General features: G+C 45.9%; 3 protein-coding genes across 6 annotated transcripts; all 3 read left to right on the forward strand.

Moving 5' to 3' along the window:
- Positions 1–396: 396 nt before the first annotated feature.
- Positions 397–8824, forward strand: ttc39c (tetratricopeptide repeat domain 39C). Its single transcript, XM_084708457.1, has 14 exons — positions 397–873; positions 2229–2277; positions 2800–2928; positions 3362–3476; positions 4194–4608; positions 5313–5481; positions 5596–5689; positions 5775–5882; positions 6488–6597; positions 6708–6831; positions 7327–7424; positions 7544–7648; positions 7741–7779; positions 7867–8824. The coding sequence occupies exons 1-14, from the start codon at positions 731–733 to the stop codon at positions 7954–7956; spliced, it is 1788 nt and encodes a 595-aa protein (XP_084564583.1). The 5' UTR covers positions 397–730; the 3' UTR covers positions 7957–8824.
- A 150-nt stretch (positions 8825–8974) lies between these two features.
- On the forward strand, positions 8975–12396 carry LOC146270828 (uncharacterized). Of its 4 annotated transcripts, none has more exons than XM_084708453.1 (7): positions 8975–9074; positions 9187–9336; positions 9444–9506; positions 9609–11144; positions 11277–11846; positions 11947–11993; positions 12159–12396. In XM_084708453.1, exons 2-6 carry the CDS (start codon positions 9195–9197, stop codon positions 11979–11981), a joined length of 2346 nt encoding a protein of 781 aa, XP_084564579.1. In that variant the 5' UTR covers positions 8975–9074; positions 9187–9194; the 3' UTR covers positions 11982–11993; positions 12159–12396. The 4 variants fall into 4 exon arrangements, with proteins under 4 accessions (XP_084564579.1, XP_084564581.1, XP_084564580.1 ...); XM_084708455.1 differs by having other exon boundaries at positions 9735–11144; XM_084708454.1 differs by lacking the exon at positions 8975–9074 and having other exon boundaries at positions 9081–9336.
- Positions 12397–12532: 136 nt separating this feature from the next.
- On the forward strand, positions 12533–20546 carry LOC146270829 (uncharacterized). The gene is made up of 16 exons (XM_084708451.1): positions 12533–12669; positions 12795–12848; positions 13096–13698; positions 13832–13888; positions 13993–14042; positions 14199–14296; positions 14703–14775; positions 14899–15055; positions 15218–15271; positions 15380–16492; positions 16606–17370; positions 17478–18380; positions 18621–19103; positions 19191–19334; positions 19690–20322; positions 20425–20546. The coding sequence occupies exons 8-16, from the start codon at positions 14908–14910 to the stop codon at positions 20460–20462; spliced, it is 4281 nt and encodes a 1426-aa protein (XP_084564577.1). The 5' UTR covers positions 12533–12669; positions 12795–12848; positions 13096–13698; positions 13832–13888; positions 13993–14042; positions 14199–14296; positions 14703–14775; positions 14899–14907; the 3' UTR covers positions 20463–20546.
- The last annotated feature ends 936 nt before the right edge of the window (positions 20547–21482 follow it).

Genomic DNA, 21482 nt, shown 5'->3' on the forward strand with positions numbered 1-21482 from the left:
TTAGTTGACTCAAAATTCAGCAAAAATACACATAATGGTTGGCTTAATGTGTCAGCTGTGTGCTGTCATCAGTCCTTTTTTGATACATTAAGGTATCAATCACTACCAAACTATTGACAACTATTATGCCTGTTTCCATGAATGTATATTATTAAGATTATATTAACCATTTATTATGAGTATATTTAGTGTAAATATATATACAGATCAGACTGAAGAAAAGTATCCTTACGACAGTATCAACCTGCCCCCATGCAATGTAGATTTACATTATACATTTACAAAATCCACTCCAAAATATACACTGTGCTGTGCGGATATCTTGGACATTTAGATGGTTTTGTCGAACGCTGATTGGCTGTATCACTGTTGTCACACGGCATGCTTCCCTTCACGAACGAAGCAGGAACAACACCCAAAGGCTCAACTGGACCCGCTTGGTGAAAAACCGGCGCTACAAACGGTATTGAAAGACGGGTGTAGTTAAGTCCGTAAGATAAGGAAATAATCATTGCGAACTTGAATTTACTTAAGCTCGGACAGAAATGGGTTGATGACAGATACAGCAAGTCCTACGAATCATTTGGGCTACACATTAATCCAGACAACCTTCCTCCTCCATCGAGTCGTCTGTGTCAGCTCCATTTCTCCGTTGTGGATTTTGGTTTGATATCCGTGCTTTGCATGTAAACTTGGACGTCAGTGATTATAAATACAGATCGAGAGATCAATGGCGGACCCCACGGATCGAGCACATAAATATGTGGAAGAAAAACTGGATCACGTTGACGACGCAGAACTGGCACTGAAAGGAATTAATATGCTTCTCAACAACGGCTTCAGGGAGAGTGACGAACTGTTCAGAAAATACAGGTTAGTCAATACGTGTTTACAAAACTGTATCAGATCAACCACAGGACATTTCCACACTGTTTTCCGGGCCTGTAATCCCCCCTGTAATTTTTTTTCTAGGCCGGTGAAGTATGCGTGAGGCTTGTGTTTCCGCAAAAATACTGTTTTCATTTTTACGTGGTAGCACCAAGTAGGCTGATATGATATATAATAAAAACGTGGTCTTCCTGCTTCTTGAATGAAATGCACTATTGCATTTTTTCAGCTTTTAGTTGCAATGTTTGAGACGTTAGTTATTTGTGATGTTAGAACTTAACTCCGCTGTGCATACACTCGACTCCCCCGCTTCTTGCTCTTCGCTCATGACCAGATATCAGATTTCTATGAGCTCTCAAACTATTGTAAAATGCCATGACTATCCTCACACACCCCTGTAGAAAGCAACGTACTTAGGCCGGGCTATAGATCTACATCCCAATACAGATGATGCACTACAGTGCTGCATGGTGTGAAGTCAGTCTAACTAGGGTAAGTAGCTGTAGTACACTTACAGCAGTATTGCGTCTGGCGTTGTAAGGTTTCAACGCAAACCTGCATTCATGCCACAGAACTGACTCCAGTCCTCACTGTCATGTGTGTCTGTCTCTGGATAACTCATGGTCGTGTGTAGGACCCATGCAGCATCAGCTGCGCCAACACTATCTTCAGACTACCTCTGAACTTAGGCTGGACACAGACTGTTTCAACAGTCAACAACACAGACATATTGACTGTCATGTCTGGATGAGCCAGTATGATAAACTACAGTATGCCACACAGCAGGGCCAGATGCTATTCCACCTTTCCTGCTCCTGCTGACAGCTCAAATGTCACGTCTCCCTCTAATTACATTCCGCCCAGAGCTCGGCATCTCCACATTCGCCCCGGATGAAGAGAACTAATGTGACAGTTGCCATGTTGTTGAAAATCTACGACCATTCGAGAGTTTTCTCTGTGTTCCTCTGGGGCACAACTGGAGACAGTGAAGAGCCCTCGGTGGAAGGTGTCACATTGACTGTGTAATTGCATTTGCCTGACTCACAGACTGACCTCTTGACATCTCTCAAATCTTTCTCTCCACGCTCTATTCAATGTGTTGCCAAGACAAAATATCATCTAACAACGATCATAGGTAGTACTGTTGGTCGAAAGTAATGTTGTATTCACCTCAGCCCTCCTGTCTCAACAATTTTTTTGGAATTGATCTTTTCTAGCTTTTCTGTGCTGGCGAAACATGATCTGACGTTTCTGTATGTGGATCGACAAGGCAAGCACTTTTCGCCACCTTGTTTGTCTCTTGGTTGTAATTTCTTTTTTATTTTATTTCTGCCTCTCAGAACTCACAGTCCCCTGATGAGTTTTGGAGCCAGTTTTGTCAGTTTCCTGGTGAGTAAATCCAACATATCGTCAACACATCATCTCCAGGTGCATGTCCCAGAATCCCTCTATTTACATCTGTGTTCCACAGTCATGCTTTCATACTTGATATGTAGTCCTTACTTAGACCTTGCCTACATTTACTTGGCTCTTCCTGTAGTTCATTCTCTATACAGACTGTCTGAATCCAATTATAATCGAACACCGGTGTTCCCCCTGTGGTGTTGATATTAGTTGGTCACCCCTGCTGCCTCCCCTCACTCATGTCATCAATGATTCACAGCCATCAGGCTAACTGGCTGACTGGAAAGCACTGATGAGGAATACCTGATACTAATTGGAAAAGAGTTCACTTAGTCGAGATCGGAAATGTGAAAACATGAGAACAGTGGAACAGCGCTCTCTCTAGTATGAATGCTTGTAGGTTATTTTTTACATTCAGTTGTGCTGCGTGTGATCCAGCAAGAGAGTGGCTGTGATGTGTTGTTGATCTGTGTGTGTGTGCGTGTGCGTGTGTGTGTGTGCGTGCAGAACGCCATGATGACGTTCGAGGAGGAGAAGATGCAGACAGCCTTTGAGGACCTGCGGGCCACTGAGAAGTTGTGTGAGAGCGACAATGCCGGAGTCATCGAGACCATCAAAAACAAGATCAGGAGGAATGTATGTGATGCTCAGCTTCCCCCCCCCCCCCCACATACACACACCCAGGTGACTGTACATACACACCCATCTTCAACAGAACATACAGTACCTACCTTATTACACCCAACTCCACCCATTATGATGCTAGCGCACACACTCAAACACACACACCTGCTAGTATGACTAATACCAAAGCAAACCTACAACCATAACATAGTCTTGCATGTTCCTGTTGTCGTTACCAGTGCCTTCTTAGCACACTGGTTCTACTGTACTATGCGAACAAGCCCAAACAACTGCAGTGCTACACGTTGTAAATGCTATTCTGTTCGCATGTGGGCATGTGTGCTGTATGTGCGGGTACTCGTGTGCATGTGTGCGCGCCTGCCTGTTTGTGTGTCTGTGTGTGTGCGTGCCCGCCTGCCTGTGTGTGTGTGTGTGTGTGTTTCAGATGGACTCCCAGAGGTCTGGGGTGGTAGTGGTGGACAGGCTCCAGAGACAGATCATCGTGGCTGACTGCCAGGTGTACCTGGCTGTCCTCTCCTTCATCAAACAGGAGCTATCAGGTACGCCCACCGCCCCCCCCACCCCCCCCCCCCCCCTGGTGCCGAGCCCCGACTGGGACTGTTCGGTTTAAGCCAATCACAATTCCGCTTTTTCGCACATGGCCATGGGGTAACCTTACGCAAACCCATTTGACTGGTTTATCAGCATTATAAGCATGCTTGGTTTGCAGGTCATACAAGCACTTGTGAGCGCTGAGCTCACTGGGGATGACGTCGTTCCGTGGTTCTCAACCCTGGTCTTAAGGGACCCCCTGTCCTGCATGTTCTAGATGTTTCCCTGTTCCAACACACCTGATTCTAATGAATGGGTTTTTATGAAGCTCAGCAGAAGCTTAATAATGACCATTCATTTTAATCAGGTGAGTTGGACCAGGGAAACTTCTAGAAAATGCAGGACAGTGGGTCCTCTGGGCCAGGATGAGAAACGCGGATGTAGTTGATTGCGCCGGCATGTGAATCCTTAGTGTGTAAGTCCTCCTGGTCAGACTGCTGGTTGCCAGGTCACGTTCACATTTTCATGGACACTTTAGATTCTTTGCTACTCTTTGACCACCAAGCCATACATGCTAGTGGATGTTATCCTGATTAGAAAGAGCTCAGAGCGCAGCCAAAGCACATTCTGGGGAAACCGCCTAGCAAGCAATACCAGATGCATGTCCTGCGTACACCCTAAACCATCACAACTGACCCATAACCTCCTCTTCCGTCTCCTCCCAGCATACATCAAAGGAGGCTGGATCCTCCGCAAGGCATGGAAGATGTACAACAAGTGCTACAGTGACATCAGCCTGCTGCAGGACGGCACCCGGCGGAGGTCCTCCGACCAGCAGGGCTCCCCAGCTCCGTCCCCCACCACCACCCCGGTCCCCTCCTTCCACCAGCCTAACCAGAACCAGGCGGCTCCTCCTCCGCCGGCCCCGGGGGGCCTGGACGGGGTCAGCCCCGAGGATGTGGACAGGCTGAAGGGCTCGGTCAGTTTCGGCTACGGCCTGTTCCACCTGTGCATCTCCATGGTGCCCCCGCACCTGCTCAAGATCGTCAACCTGCTGGGCTTCCCCGGCGACCGGCACCAGGGGCTGTCGGCCCTCGCGTACGCCAGCGAAAGTAAGGACATGAAGGCTCCGCTCGCGACGTGAGTAGACGTGCACACGCCGCACACCCTCTCTCGTCTCCTTCATTGTTCTATGGCGTGTTAAGATTTCTCATTTGGTATAGCAGCATCTTCCACAGCCCTTTAGTGTGGTCAGTGAGATGGAGGTGGAGTGGAGAGGAAAATGAAAACGGTATTTAAGTCTAGGTAACTCTAAGCCAAGGTCAGTGGGTATCTCTCCAACGATGTATGTATCCGCTGATCTTGTCATGGGGAGAAAATGTATGACTCAGCTACTGTATGATGATGTAAGTGCTGCCCTGCACGTGCACACACACACACACACAGTTAAAGCGGAGGGCAGGAGAGCTGTGTCTCTACTGGAGCCCCTGCCATCTGTGGGCTAGCATGACCAGCCCTAATTATAGATCTGTACCCATGAGGGTCTGCAATGCTGCCTCTGTTTAAGGCCTGGCAGTGGAACAAGGCCCTTCTTTCTTTTACGCCACGCGTTGAACGCCAGACCATGTGATTAAGGCTCATTCGTCTAAGACGGCGCTGGGCGTTGGGTAACTAGGTTATATCTCCGAGATTTGCTGCAATCAGCAGACAAGCTGTGACGGGCTCTGTATGTTAGTATTCATTCATGCATGTCTCGGAATGCTCCCCTCAGGAAAATCTGCTTCCCTCTGGAATCCCCCTTGTGGCGTTTTCCAACTCGTCTTGCGTCTGTGCTCCCGTGGCAGGTTGGCCCTCTTGTGGTACCATACGGTAGTGCAGCCCTTCTTCGCCCTCGATGGCTCGGACACGCAGGCGGGCCTGATTGAGGCCAAGGCCATACTCCAGCGCAGGGAGACGGTCTACCCGGACTCGTCGCTCTTCATGTTCTTCAAAGGCAGGGTGCAGCGCCTGGAGGTGAGACCCGCGGACACCACTTGCGCTCGGGAGAGACACCCATCGACCCTGCCGTACCCCTGGTGGATCGCGGTGCCTCCCCCCTTTTAACGTGCGTTCCATCCCATCTCCCAGTGTCAGATCAACAGTGCCTTGACGTCCTTCAACAACGCCTTAGAACTGGCCACCGACCAGAGGGAGATTCAGCACGTATGCTTGTATGAAATAGGTAAATAGGTACACTCTGCTCCTTGCATTCCCCCCAGGGGAAAGGCCCAGTCCTCACTGGCTCCTCTGGGTGCTTTTGTTTTCAGGTTGGTGCAGCATGATCGAGCTGAGTTTCAGGGATGCGTACCGCGCCTTCGAGCGCCTGAAGACAGAGTCCAGGTGGTCCCAGTGTTACTACGCCTACCTGACTGGAGGTGAGCGTGCTGAGGCTGGGTGGAGGGTGTGGGAGTGCAGGGTCATACCTTAGGATGATCTTCTAACCTAAAGAGGAGGCGTATTGATTAGGAGTCCTCTGACTCTGCCTAGTCCAAGATCTACTCGACTTTCATACATTATCTAAGCAGAGAGCCAACAGTAGCTTCTTGCTAACTTGGCTAGCCAGGGCTGCATTTCCCGAAAGCGTCGTAAACCTAAGTTGATCGTCAAATCCATCGTACAACGAATCTTAGTTTTACGGGCCGTTCCCAAAGACATCGTAGCTAAAGTGTCTCTTGAAAATGTGTAGCTCTTGAAAGCACATAGAACTTAGTTTGGTGCTTTCAAACCGTACTTGGCAGTTGATTGGAGGAACCATCTGTCTATCACTGTCCATCCTGGGTTAACTTCGACCTTGCCCGTAGCTGCCCGCAACCCCTGCGGTTTGGGCACAAACAAATAATGTTGGAATCATTGTGATCTCATAAATCCAGCTGGGTCGCAAGGTTATCTTTGTATACCTATCATGGTCTGTGAGTGGTTTGTGTCTGCCTATATTGAGGCTCCATCCTCAAGTGTGTGTTTGTGTGTGTGTGTGTGTCAGTGTGCCAGGGAGCTACAGGGGATCTGGAGGGAGCCGCTGCTGTCTTCAAGGACATCCACAAGCTCTTCAAACGAAAGAACAATCAGATTGAGCTCTTCTCCATGAAGAGGGTAGGTGTGCCTGCTCGCAAATTCCTCTTGTCAACAATGAAGCAAGCTGATGGTGGGGGCTGTGTGTGTGTGTGTGTGTGTGTGCGCGCATGTGTGTCTTCTACTTACAGGCAGAGAAGCTAAGGAAACACTCTCCATCCAAGGATCGTTGTATTCTGGGAGTGATAGAAGTGTTGTACTTGTGGAAGGCCCTGCCCAACTGTTCCACCTCCAAACTCCAGACCATGAGCCAGGGTGAAAACACACACACACTCCTACCTAACACATACTCACTCACACCTCTAACTAGCATAAACACACACACACACACACTGTGGAAGACGGTTCTGTCTCATAAGTTTCGGTATGACCAACCAGCTAAATGGAGAGAGAGAGAAACTCTGTCTTTCATATGTGAGTGCTTCATGGGATAGAATACATGAACAAACAATAGTGCAATAGCTGATCTACTGATTGTTATAACACAACCAATATCAATATCAATATAAAAAAATACCAGATTCCACCTACAAACTCTACCCAACATACACACAGCAAACCCTCACAATTAGTTGTCTTTATCCAGCTCCAGACTATTCCAGTCCAGTAGTCTCTGTAGCAATTGGAACACACAGAGATTCCATTGCATGTCAGTGAGGACGAGTATTGAACTCACGTTTCCTGTGAACCCTTCCACTCTGACAAGCTTCTGTCTGGAAGGCAGCCACTAATACTCTAATGTGCTCTCAGTTCTGCAGGAAATAGACGACACCTCGTGCGCTGACCTGAAAAACCTGCTGCTCGGCGCCATTCACAGGTGCCTAGGAAACACCAAAGACGCCATTCAGGTAGGACCGTACGTCTGTCTGAACGTCCTGCGTGCGTATGGACTGTAGGTGGCGTGTTACATTTGCTTGATTGCTGAATCTCTCCGATGACTGATTGGCGGATGGATTCAACGTCGCAGTGCTTCCAAGTGGCTGCCAGAGATGAAGTGGGTCGTCAAAACAACTCGTACGTGCAGCCGTACTCCTGCTACGAACTAGGCTGCCTTTTGCTGGACAACCCAGAGGTGAGAGCTGTGTGTAGGTGTCAGTGCGCTTGATACTATGACACAAGTGTACTTTATAAAGATGTTTCATTAACCGGTCTGTTCTCTTTCAGTCTGCAGGAAAGGGAAGATCCCTTATGCTCCAGGCTAAGGTACGAGGCAACCCCATTAGTTTCTTAGCCGTTTGCGGACTTTTGACCTTTGTGTGACTGTGTGTGTGTGTGTGTGTGTGCTTGCAGGAGGACTACGCTGGCTATGACTTTGAGAACAGGCTCCATGTGCGTATCCACTCAGCACTGGCCTCGGTGAAGGAGGCAACGCCACCGTGACCCCAGCCCCGGTCGGCCAAATGACCACTCAGGCCCCACAACACCCTTCTGACTCTGCAGTCATCCACTGGAGGGCAACTGTTACTTACTATTCTCTGTTTTTGAACAATGTGCCAACCAGTCATTTGTAATGAATAGTTAACAGTGAGTGTTTACAGAATAGGTACAATTGCTCAAGTGTTACTGTGATGTGTCTCAGCTGGTTGATTTCTCACTGAGCAGGACACCATTCAAAAAAGTCGGTACGGATGCCCCTTGATTCTCACATTCACTCTCTTTGGACCTATTACATTTTCATTTAAAGTTGCACGAGTTTGATTCTGTATGAGGTAGTCAGGAGTAACACGCTGGAGTGTCGTGAGTACGACACTTGCTTTAGCTGTGACAAACAAACAAGCAATAGTAAAGGGACGTTTGTTTTCCGTTTCACCGGGAAACTCGTTTAATGTCAGGCCATGACCTGATAGTTCGTAGTCTCCTTGACAATCTCTTATCACGTACCCACTGTTCAGCCATCTGGCCTTAATGCCCTCTGTGAATTGGATGACAACCATGGTATCACTTTGGTGGCGACAAACCAATACTGTATGTATACATAGAAATGTAGAAGAATGAAAAGTACCATCCATTGTACAGTAACTAGTTCACCCTGTTCTCCCTTCCTTATCTTTGAAGGGACTTTTTGTATCAGTGCAGATATGATTGCACTGAGCGTTGTATTTGCTAGCTAAATTATGTTGTCATTGTCACTTGAGAGTACAAAATGAACACTGTACACTCATTTTATTTGCTGGAAACTGGATTTCCTTTGTTGCATAGATTCTCGTATGTACATTTGTTGTAAGATAATAAATCTCTCAGATCCACATTTTTGTGCATTTCATGTGGCATTTTCAATGTGACATATACTGTATGTGAAAAATATATATTACAGTGATTTGACAAAGATTTTGACTAGCGTTCCAACTTTTTTAAATAGGTGACGTGTACGTCACAATTCTATAATAGTGCTACTATGACGCAATTGCTAATGACAGGCAACTCAGAGTTAACCTAAAATTTAAAACCTTTTATTAATCGCTGTACAACAGCTTGGGTCTTGATCTCCCCTGTCACATGTAAGTTTACAATACCCTATTTTATTATATGGGGGGAAAATATTCTACGACCGAAGTAGCCTACTGTTCTCTGACTATTTCGAACTTTTTTATGTTTATGTAACATCTGTAGCAAAAAAGATGCGACATCGTCCAGTTGTTATCCCTCCGGGGCTGAAGGTTGTAGTAGAGGGGCTGAGCAAGGCCGTAGTGCGATATCAACCGACGAATATTGCAGATTTTGCATCGATCTTCTTCAAAGAACTTGTCGACTTCAGAACGGGTGAGCCTGAATACACGCTGTGGTCAAAATGTCGTTTATTCGTATAGCTACAAATGGCAATGCAAACACTTCGCCTCTGACTTCTCTGTTTGCATTGTGTATGACAGCGAAGCCAGGTTTGAGTGTGGACGAACTTGTGAAGGAATTCAAGGCAACCATAGGCTCACATTGTAAGTGAAAATAAGTATTGTATCCTTTATGATTAATATCTTTAGGCTATTTCAGAAGGTCTAACTCTTCTAATTAGGTCTAATTTCCTTTTCCTCTTGAAGTCTTCAAGATGAAAACTGAACCTATAACAGATGACCCTGTCCATGGTTCTGAAATAATTCCCCGTACAAAGCCAATTCAAGAATTGGAGGCAGGCACTCAGATGATGGAGGCCATTTGTGATGTAGGTGATCTCCCAGAGAGCACTACAGACCAGAGTACCAAGTCTGCTGATGGGGAACAGAATGATCGCGGGGGCTGTGTGTCGGGCACCACCATCAGCCTGTCCCCGGGGTATATATCACAGGAGATGGCCCGCACCCTGGCCCTGTACCGCCGCAAGATTGACCCAGAAGACTTCCCCCATGACTCTATCTCAAGGGAATCTCTAGATCCAGACTCCACCTGCCCTCGAGTCGGCAATGCCCTGTTTGAGCGGGTCTCCGTCAGCCAACTTAAAAGCAGAGTCAATGCGGTCGTGATCCAAACAGGTATCTTCCCAAGAGCTTCCCAGATCTTCGTCCAAACAGAGGACAACATTGGCTTGATCATCTTCCAAGCTGATGCATCATTAGCAGAGAACAAGGTAGTGGGACCCTGCTGTACTGTGGAGGAGGTTGACAAACCTCAGCCCCTCCTCCCAGCCACCACCACTGACAACATGGCCCATGTGATGACGACAGCAGAAACACAAGAGACTCCTACTTTTCCCGCTCAGAAGACTGGAGGGAAGACTGGAGTTCCAGAACAGCTTATCCTGCACACAGAGCCCTCCGACGACCCAAGTCTCCCTGCTTCCACTACCGCGGCTGCGAAGAGCGAATCAAACTCCGCCTGTCGGACAAGTCCTCCTGTTGCTACGGCAGAATTAACAGAATCAACCAATCTGCCGCGCTCCCACCCCACGGCAGCTGTGAAGACGGACTCCACTCCTGCTGTCGTGACTGATGAGACCAGCCCTGTTCATGTGAACCTCAAAGTAGTGTCCCCTCCCAGCACCATAAGAAGGCCAGACCCTCCCTCTACCACATCCATGGAGGCCCAGAGTGCCCAATCTGAACCCGCCCCTACCTCAGAAGAGACCAGAACCCCCTATCTGCTCTACCTCCCACTGCCCATAGAGCTGGCAAGGACACCCAGCCTTATGTGTCAACTGGGCCTGAGGCCCAAGGAAGCCAAGGGCCTCCCCTTCGTCTGCCTTCCTGTGACCCCAGCGGAGCTACCCCTCACCTCCAGCTCTGGGCTGCCCCCAGCCGTGTCCCAGGAGATCCCCCAGACCCACAGTTATTTGTTTGCTAACAACAAAAGAATGCAAGGCCTCCCCGGTACCCCAAGCTTTTGGGCAAATTCAATGCCGTACTCTGAGATGCCCCCCACATCCAGCCCAGTCCACACATCTGCCACAATGGCACAGGAAACGAGAGGCCACTGCATGCTGTGCCTACACCCATGCGCACAGGGTGGGACAGGGAACTCTGAGGCTGGATACAACCAGAGTACTCTCCAGCACCCTGTGTGTCAGCCACAGGCCCGCCAGGCAATGCTCAACAACGAGCTGCACCCTGACTCCATAAACAATGGATGTTCTCAAAGACCGAGTAAGACATTTCACATCACATGGTCCCTCATTGAAATTGTTATGGGATGTCCCTTTTATCTGACCACAGATCATTACAGTGATATTGGGGTGTCCATCCACTGCAAGATTATCTTTCTCCTTTCCTTTTCAGGTCACCAGAGATCTATTGACATGATGACGTCTGTGGCAGGCATGGGACAAAAGTGCCTGTGTACCATTCTCAGCAGAACAGGCAGTCACTGGCGGCTGTGCCACCTGAGTCACCCGGAGCCTCAAGGTCAAATGGACTGCCCCAACAACACCTCCAAAGGCATGCTGCGTTGTGGCCCTGACCACAAGACCAACCTACCCGTGTGCCAGGACTGTGGGCAGTGTTGCATTTTGCACCAACTGCTGAATTGGAACACCCTCCATGGCAGCCAGGGCTCTCACATGGCCGAGTCTCTGTGCCCAGCATACACCATGGGACCCGTCGCCCAGCCTCAGGCAGGCCACTCGGACTCCTTCCTCTGCACCCCCCAGCTCCATGACAGGGCAGGTATGTGCCCGTTTCAGTGCACATCGATGCACCAGTGCCAGAGCTCCCGACTCCTGTGTGATAGTCACAGGGGTCTGCTCCAGATGGGCTCCTTAGAACAGCCCCTTGCCAACACTCAGGGAGAGGTCAAGCAAAAAGACAGCATCCCCACCAGTGGCTTAGTCACCAGCAACACAAATCCAGGTAGGCCTTATCAATGTATTCATCAATCTCAAGGCAGATACTATAGTGCATATTGTTTTTTTAAATGAGCATGTCATAGTGCAAACTTCTACTTTTTCAGAGTCTGCCATGAACTGCTATCCTCAGGGCAACTGATCTGGATATAATGTAAGCTTATTACATTGATCCCATGTATCATCTGTTTTCATGCACAGGAACAATAATACTAATAACAAAAATAAACACTTAATGTTAATGTTTTTTTTTATAGTTGTGTCTTGCAATGGCTTTTATAAATTAATAGAAAGCCATGCTCTTACTTTCTCTTTTTAGGGATGCCACAGAGAATTGTTGCCATTTTGTTTCCTGCAGACTTCTCATCACCAATTAAATTATAAATTAAAATAAAACAAGAAATTCATCACAAAACTGTCTCCAATGAACTCATTAAGAAATATCTGTAAAAACACAGGAATCCATAAATATGTTCCATAAATATTATGATTAACATGATAAAAATATGAAAAGTAGTAATTATGGAATACTTACAGATTTGGGATGGGATTGGATGTAAGTGCATAGCCACGTGCCATGTCCCATTCAATAACAGTAGGACCATAAGGAATGTCAGATCCATGTTGCCTAGCAACAACTTCCTGAATCACCTCTGGAGTTTTGAAAAGAAAACAGTCACAATTTATCTTTAAATCTGGCCCTGCTTTGCAGTTTACGGCACTGCCCAGTTTTTACTTGGGCTGAGCCAAAGATAATTTGGGTCTGATGCCTTCAACATCCTGCACCCATCAAGTCATGAGGCATAAGACCTGTTGCTATGCTGTATGGGGTAAGGAATATACTATTCTGTTAGATTTTAAACACCAATTTGTATAACAAAACAAATGTGAGCAAATTAGTTAACTCATTGTGTGGTGAGCCATAGATTCTTTCAATCTGTTTACATATCATCAGACACCTGTCACTATCAGGATGGGAGACCTAAAAGCTGTTGCTATGCTTTATGGGGTAAGGAATATATTCTTTATCAGGGTTCAAACTTGTTAAGTTGTAAGAAAAAAAAATGTATGTGGGCTAAATGAACTAGACTGAAAGCATTTTGTTGTCACATCAAGGATCTATAAAAGAACACATTTGATGGGATATTTGATTGGATGCTGCAACAATTTTATGGGACTGTTTTACTATATCATGTCTGCCAATGATCGAGAGAAAGTTAGCCAGGTTACAGATATTAATTTATTCTCATCTATAGAAGTGGATGAGCCTAACAAAGGAATCTCCACTAAAAACAACAAAACCTCTAAAGCTGGACAGGATGGTACCCAAGCTCACCCAGAGAGAAAAGAGAAGGCCAAAACGACTTCCAAAGCACCGCCAGACATACAATTAAAGTTGTCAAAGGGACCCATAAACGATCCGATGAACTCACTGCCAGAAAACAGCAAGAGAGTCTTAGTGCGTCCAGAAGGTCAGCTATGCCCGGGAAACATCCCCTCTAATGTCCCTGTCTGCATTCATCCAGTCGCCGGGTCACACCCCGTGTCAAAAGATGTGCCACGTTCCTGTCCTCCTCCTCATCTAAAGACCCTGGTTCGAACCAACGCTCCCTCCTCAAAAATGGCATCTCCAACCCTTGCCCCTCTGTCATCTTGCCCTTGCCACTGTGCCATCAGATTGAAGCTTGACCCCCCAAACTCAAGGTTTGTGATACTGCAGAAGGTCAGTCAGCAGAACCTGAGGCCGAATAAATTCCCAGAGGGTGAAATGAGAGACAGGCCCTCATCTTATGTCACAGTCACAGACGTCTGCCCCAGGAGACTAATCCAGCAAGAGGGGACAATGCACCACACACAAGGTACAGTTAATTAAGACACAGTTACCAGGATGTTTAAACATTGACTCGTGGAATGCTCCTAGCACTCATGTAACACAAACATATAACAAACATATACACAAGGTCTAATTCTATCTATGGTTTGGCTTCATAGATTGTCCTATATGGACTCAGCAGGGGACACAACAAATCCCTTTGCAAGTGTATAATGGTAGGTTTGATTGGTACACTTTAGACCCGCATTGATGTTTTGTGCCATAATAATATAATAATCAAACAAACAGCAGTGTGATTTGGATGTTACTTTGTAAACAGGAGTGTCTGCCTCTGACTGCCCTCATTGCAACAAACAATATGTTTAGAAGGTATTGTAGTGAACTTCTTTGTTTGTTTGTTTTTACACAATTTCACTCAGACAGTGTGATCTTTGTAACATGCATGACAGGAGTGCATTCTCCAATAAAGTTATGAGGTCCAGTTATGGATGCATGTACCTTTTATGTCCCACTGTGTATTTGCAGGAAAATGACCTGATCTGCTGGGCCTAAAGATGGTTTACCATGAGTAACAAATAAACACAAATGCAGTTGCCTTGAATTCCTCTATTAACTGTGTCTTGGTGTGTTGCTATCTATCTGTCTATCTGACATGTCTGTCTGTGTGTCGGTCTGTCTGCCTTTCTGTACTTCTATCCGTCTCTCTCTCTCTCTCTCTCTCTCTCTCTCTCTCTCTCTCTCTCTCTCTAAGTGCAATCGTCACAACTGTTTACTGTAAATAATGTTCGTAGACCATCTTGGTGTGTATGAATTTAAGTGAGCTACTATTGCTGATATTATCTTCAGACCAAAATGTCAATGTTGGAATGATTATAGTAGCACTACGTGGCTCACTTATAGTCACCACTTTACGAACGTATAGAATCACTGCCAACTGTTTCCATGCGAGTAGGTTATAAAGTAATGACGTAGGTACCCACGCGATCTATTATGACAATGCAACCTGTACAATTGTTTTTTTAATTGTAGGCAATTACTGCACCCTACATGGTAGGAATGAAAATGTACGACCGCGTGTTTTGAAAATGGACTTGCGGAGAAGGTAATTTAAGAATAGTAGCCGATGTAATTCAGTATCAGTTAATTCCTAACGTGTATTTTATGACGTATGATTTAGCGGCGAACGCTGTGTATGTGAGGACTGACCACCCATAAAATCACATAGGTGGCAAAGATGAGTAAAGCCGTACAGACTCTCATAGTTCCTTTCGGACTTAAGAGTCTGCTTGTGGCCGTCGGCGAGGCAGTAATATGGGAGCAACCACCCAATGTGACGGAGTTCCTTGCTTCATACTGCACCCAGCTTCTAGAATTGAAGCAAGGTACAGTACATATTCTAAATGCAGTGGGGCCACTATTATGCAATCAAGATGAACATGTAGAACTGTGTGCATGCAAGTGCAAATGTAAGTATATTGAAAAATTCACCACACACAGGTCTGGTGTGCAGTGGAGTATACTAATATAATGTTTTCACCTTGTAGAACACCCAGATTTTAGCATTAAAGATTTATCAACCTACCTCAAGGAATCAAAGGGTAAGATAGGGACATGCACAGCCACTGTAAGGCACACACACACACAAACACACACGTAAACACACAAAGCATACTATGATTAAAAAAAATACTGTCCTATCATCACAGGCCAAACAGAATGCCAAAGGATCGCCTCTCACCCTTGTTTTGCCGAGGATGTTTTGATAGACTACTCCCACAGACAAACTGAACAACATTTTGCTGCATCCCACCTGTCAACTGCGGCGGTATCAGCCACCATGTCACAAAACCCTTCAAACATTTGTCACCTGAGCAAGCAGGACACTCATGACCCCCCTACAAACTCAGGGAGAGTTTCCTCTGCTGTGCATAAAGAACCCAATACTCATGTTCCCACTGATGAAAGCAGTGAACATTGGGAGGAGCTTGGCCCAATGTCCCTGGAGAAAGACGAGGACAGGATGTCAGGGGTCCAGTCTGCAGTGTTCCAGAGAGCTCCATCCGTAAATGATGTTAATGACCTTCACAGTACAGTTTTGATTTGCGCCTCCAGGGCTCCATCCGAGGATGTGATCATCGTTCACTCAGAGAACCTCCCTGAAATGCTCGTATTCCACGGTGATGCTCAACCACATGCCAGTAGCTCTCCAACGTGTGACCTGGTCTCCACAGCTCCCCTTGCCACTGTCGGACAGCGGTTTGAAGATAGCGAGGGGGTCTCCAGTGTGGTGATATTTAATAAGGTTCCCTCATTTGAAGACTTGTCTAACCCACCGATTACGGAAGAGCTCTCCTCTGCTACAGGGAAGACTTTGGTTGATCCGGAGATAAGGTCAAGCAGGGATAAAGATCTTTTACAGGAGGAAGGGAGAATATATCCATCTTATCGGGTGGATCCCTTTTTTACAGCCGTACAGGAAGTAACTTACATAATGTCCTCATTTGGGATCCCCAGTAAAGAGGAAAGTGTGGAGAGACCGGCAATGACAAAAGTCCAATTGGATCCGTCAAGGGAAGAGAAGTATCCTTCTTCATCTGTTCAAGAAGGGCAAAGTCACCAGATGATTACACATAGTGCTCCTTCTGGAAAAGCCTCCACTGGAGCAGTACACAAAGTGTCCTCAGTCAGGATTCCTAATACAGAAAATACTTTGGGGAAGACCGCAGAGACCCCAAAGAAAGACACGCCTTCAAGAATACATTCCAAAGTATCTCCCAGAGTATCTCCCAGAGTCACTCCCAGATCATCCTCACTTTCAGGTTAAATCCCTTAATATTTTATTGTGCACTGCTGTACATGTATTGTAGGCTAATGATGCTCTTTCTGTTGGAACTACAATGTTTTAAAATCATATCTTATTTTGTTTTGGCAGTAAAACTGGTAGTCAGTGGAACTGCCATGGTTATTCATCCAGGTTCCACAATGGGCAGAAATGAGCTCACAACCTGCAAAGCTACATCTTCGGAGATGATTTCTCAGCCATCATCTGCTGTAGCTTGTGTTCAACCGGTCAGAGATTCTGTTTGTGACGTTGATGGTCAGCCTTGCTCAAACACATCACAGGACCAAACCATAGGCTCCAGAAAGGTCAAACCTGAGGTGTACAACAGACAACTATCCTCTAAGGAAGGACCACGGTCATGTTTAGAAACGGAGGAGGGATCCTTGGCTTTATTGAAAAGAGAATATGTGTGTGATGTGTCTCAATGTATGACCCACAAAGCAGAGATGGACTATCCAAGTACTTGCTTGGAGAGAGTTTTTCCACCAGTGATTCATAGGTGCTCAGACAGTAATACATCAGAAACAGCAGTGGTCATTGGATCAGAAAACAAGACCATTTCATTAGTTGTCTGTGCATGTTGTTCAGGAAGTGGGGTCACGGAAAGCGATTTTTCAGCAGTACAGGAAGTGGAAGACAGTGTGTCCTCCGTTAGCAGAGAGGAGAGTGTGAGACCAGCAGAGGCACCACAAAGAAAAACATCTACTGGAGTATTTTCCAGAGTATCTCCACAAACATCAATTGTCAGACATCAGAAGAGTGTGGAAAGAATAACAAAGACACCAGAGATTTGCACATATCCAAGATTATATCCACAGGCATCCCTTCTGTCTGAACTAGTGTCATTTCTGTCAGGTAAAGTATAAAGTAGATACTGCCATACATAGGAATCGACAGTATTCAACAGAATAGACAGAATAGAATGTTATTTTGTGTCATCTTACAATTTGTTTTTGTTTTAGATGTGATTGAAACAAGAACTAAGGCAATGTGTCAGGCCACAGTGGTGCCACCAATGTCCAGCTTTTCCAGAGCGTCCTCTACTGGTGAAAAACAACATATTCAACCAGGTCCTGCCAGAATGATTTCAAAAGATAACATGTGTCACACACTGACATCTTCAGAGACAAAGCAGGCGCCACCAACTGTTATGGACCACGCTGTAAAAGAAGACCTAGCCGGGGCCTCACCCAGTGATGTCACAGGTCAAACTAACTCTGACATTGGAATTAAAGGGATCACAAGCTTCACTTTAGGAAGCTCAATCACAGCCCAAACCCCTTCTGATAACAGACAGGTACATTCTGAGAAGATGAACAAAAAGGAACTGTTTGAAACCCTGCTTGAGACACACCTAGATCTTGAAAAAGAGCACATGCAAGGACGTGCTGTCACTGATGTTTCTGCGAAGGCTCATTCTGAAACAGACATAATTAGATCAGCCCAAAGAGTATCTCCAGACACGATCCTCAGCAGACGAGAGATTGTTAGGAGACTAGCAGAAGCACTAGAGAGACACCTCTCTTCCAGTGTACTACAGAAAGTATCCCCATCAACATCTGCAATGGATGGCATCGTGGAGGAGTCTTTGAGGAAACCAACCAAAATGATTCCAACGGCAACAACTCCACATTCAGCTTTTCCTGACAATGAAAAGTGCTCGGCATCTCTGACAGAGGAGATGGAGAAAGCAATGGAAGCATTATCTTTAAAGCTGTCTGAAGCAATTGTGGACAGTTTAGCTTACAGAGTTTCCGCAGGCAGGATCCCTCATAGAGAAGAGACTTTGGGAACACCAGCAGAGATCCCAGACAGACATACTGCTCCCAGGGGATCTCCACAGAAGTCATCTGAGATTATTAGTGGTGAGTTTGTTCAAAGATAACCATGCACTTTTGGAAGAAACTGGATTTCTGACTGTGCTTATGTTAAGCACAGTCAGTAGACCTTATCATCTGTTTGTGTATTCTGTCTTTTTATTCATTCATATATCTGTATTCCTACTTTAACCTATTTTGTTCTGATGGCAGTCTGGGGGTGTAGTAGCAAATAACAGACCCCTGTTGGCTGAAAAGGCAAACATTTGTGCTGTTTTTCACTATTAGGTGGTAAACTCCTGGAAGCTCAGAGAACAGAGGAACTGCAATCTGTCCAGTCAGTTGCTGATTATGCTCTTCAAATAGTAGAACTGGTAAAACTGTTCACAGAGAACAGCAAAAAAGGTTCTTCGGTATCACCCTTGCCTGGGTCACAACAAGACATATTAGACCCGATCAATCCTCATGTAGAGAATGTCCAAACAGAAGTCTTGACTGAGGAGCTAACAATGGAAACACAGTCTGTGGACAATGAAAAGCCTCCAACCTTAACTGGGCAAGACGTGGTTCTTGAGGAACTGGCCACCGAGATGTCTGAGGAGTGGGCTGTCACGCCCCAGTTTCTGTGTTCAGTTCATAGTTCTGATAACCAGAAGCAGCGAGGAAAAAGGGTTGGCAGCCAGGCAGCTTCTGCCATTAATATGGCTATTTCTGAGAGGAACTACCTGATGAAGCGACTCTCCCAGTCGGACCAACAGAGAAATAAATCAGGTGTGGAAATACAAAAACATTCTTTACGGTATTCAGTTGTCCTAAGGTGATAAAACATTGATTTTATTTGCATATGGGCTGTTTCAGTTGTGTCCAAGTCTTCTACTAGATGTTTGAAAGGATCAAATCAAGAGGAAGTTTCTAATGCCAGGATGACTTGGGGAGTCCGAGGCTCTTCTCCATACTCTAAAACATTGCAGACATTACCTAAGCAGGGACTGGGCCTATCAGGTATTTAGACAATACATTTGACACTTTACTGTACATCTCTAACTTAGACAACTAACACTAACAGCAAACTAGCATTCCAGTCAGAACTGTATAATTTGCATTTAGTAATTTTTACATTTAGTCATTTTAGCAGACGCTCTTATCCAGAGCGACTTACAGTAAGTACAGGGACATTCCCCCGAGGCAAGTAGGGTGAAGTGCCTTGCCCAAGGACACAACGTAATTTTGCACGGCTGGGAATCGAACCGGCAACCTTCTGATTGGTAGCCCGATTCCCTAACCACTCAGCCATCTGACCCCCCATTGAGGCCTATCATAATAGCGTTGCTCCACACACTGTGTTCCTGTATTCCAGATGGGGAGGAACAGCAGAAGCCCCAGGTTGTCACTCTTGGGGCAGGACACAAGACTCCAGATGCAGAACTCACCCTGGAAAGCTCTGTCAACCAAGTTTGGACCCTTTATCACCTGGCTCCAGAGACAAAAAAAGGACCAGAACATGTCACGTTAGCTAAAATAACCTCCCAACATTCCATTGTGGAGTCAAGTACACAGACAAGCCATCCATCAATACTGACACCTCAGGAACAGGCTAATCCTGTGTGCACCCCTAACACACAGGAAATCCAAATTCCCAACTACTTCCTTGTGGTCGAAGAGGGAAATAAAGAGAGAAATTACAAGCTAACCCAGACTATCAACGTAGCATCCTCACTTGAGAACACACCAACTGACCGAAGAAGAAGTTTGTCTGCCAACAGTTGCTACCTTTCGGTCTCAGTCCCCCTTGACAGTTTTTGTGGAGCAGAGTGTGGTCCACAGCTCCTCCAGGTCACCAGCAATGAGGGGCAGCCAGTCTACTCACCTGCATTTATTGAAGCCATCAACCCAGCCATGGCGGGCTCAGAGGAGAACAGGGAGAGGACGAATCAGCCACAGCCTCGGTCGCCCATCAATATGGAATGGTCTATCAAAATCAGCATCAAAGGTAAATCAAATATTGTCAGGCTGTTATGGTTTAAAGCTGAGAATGCCTTTTGATTAATTATTATACACAACTTTACTCCCATTGAACATTATTCCCAAACAGGACAAGAGGTGAGGGAAGAATATCACCAGCAAAAGTAACGGATCTTGGATGGAGGAATCATCCCTGTACATTAAGTGCCTAATAAAAACGTTTCATATAGGCTATGGCTGAATACTGGTTGTCCTAATAGGACATTTGTGATTTTTTGGAGACACATTTAAGTAGTTAAGGTTTATTTTGCAACTTGGCACTCCACATGGTGTTTTTCAATGCAATTTTGTTTATAGAGCACTTTCAAAAACCGAATTGGGTACCAAAGCACTGTACTGTATATCCTGTACATGGAGCTGATAAAATCACATACATACAGCTTAAGAATATAACAAGCATTTAAAACCGATAAAGACAGGATAAGATAAATTTACATGCCGGTTGTACAATTTATACTGCAATTAATTAAAAGCTATATAGCTACAGTTAAGCAATATCAAAATATATAGGTGTGTGTGTGTGTACAGGACACACTTTAGAGGAAGGTTATGTGAATGTCCTTTCAGGTGGAAGCTTGTTCCAAAGTCTAGGGTCTGCCATCGCAAAAGCTCCGTCATCTTTACTTTTAAGGTGAGATCGAGGGACAAACAGACACAGCTGATCACCAGAGCGGAGAGACCTTGGCCGGGTTTCCCAAATTCGTTAAGAAGCTCTTAAAGCTAAGAGCTTCTTAGGAGCGTTCTAAGAACGCTCTTAGAATGCTCCCAAGAAGCTCTTAGCGTTAAGAGCTTCTTAACGAATCTGGGAAACCCGGCCCTTGAATGTTGATGCAAACTTTGTAAATCAGTCATGTAGGCTATGGTGCTAGACCATGAAAAACCTTGAATACATATAGGCTACATGTATGAGAATCACCTCATCCACTCTGATCACCAACACAGGCACCCCCCAGGGCTGTGTGCTCAGCCTTCTCCTGCTCTCCTTGCAACGCACAATTCCAACCTCCTCGTTAAGTTTGCTGACGTCACAACCATCGTGGGACTCATCTCTGACAGTGACGAGTCAGCCTACAGAGAGGAGGTTGATACCCTGACATCATGGTTCCAGGACAATAACCTCCCAATGTC

This window comes from Hypomesus nipponensis, chromosome 10 (genome assembly GCF_054491055.1).
Source record: "Hypomesus nipponensis isolate SF chromosome 10, ASM5449105v1, whole genome shotgun sequence".
NCBI classification, from domain to species: Eukaryota; Metazoa; Chordata; class Actinopteri; order Osmeriformes; family Osmeridae; genus Hypomesus; species Hypomesus nipponensis.

Coding starts and splice junctions, on each gene's coding strand:
- ttc39c (XM_084708457.1), top strand. CDS start 731: ATGGCGGACCCCACGGATCGAGCACATAAATATGTGGAAGAAAAACTG. Junction 6,598..6,707: donor AGCTCTTCTCCATGAAGAGG/GTAGGTGTGCCT, acceptor TTCTACTTACAG/GCAGAGAAGCTAAGGAAACA. Junction 7,649..7,740: donor TTTTGCTGGACAACCCAGAG/GTGAGAGCTGTG, acceptor GTTCTCTTTCAG/TCTGCAGGAAAGGGAAGATC.
- LOC146270828 (XM_084708453.1), top strand. CDS start 9,195: ATGCGACATCGTCCAGTTGTTATCCCTCCGGGGCTGAAGGTTGTAGTA. Junction 9,507..9,608: donor GGCAACCATAGGCTCACATT/GTAAGTGAAAAT, acceptor TTCCTCTTGAAG/TCTTCAAGATGAAAACTGAA. Junction 11,847..11,946: donor CACCAGCAACACAAATCCAG/GTAGGCCTTATC, acceptor CTACTTTTTCAG/AGTCTGCCATGAACTGCTAT.
- LOC146270829 (XM_084708451.1), top strand. CDS start 14,908: ATGAGTAAAGCCGTACAGACTCTCATAGTTCCTTTCGGACTTAAGAGT. Junction 17,371..17,477: donor ACTAGTGTCATTTCTGTCAG/GTAAAGTATAAA, acceptor TTTTTGTTTTAG/ATGTGATTGAAACAAGAACT. Junction 19,335..19,689: donor GCAGGGACTGGGCCTATCAG/GTATTTAGACAA, acceptor CCTGTATTCCAG/ATGGGGAGGAACAGCAGAAG.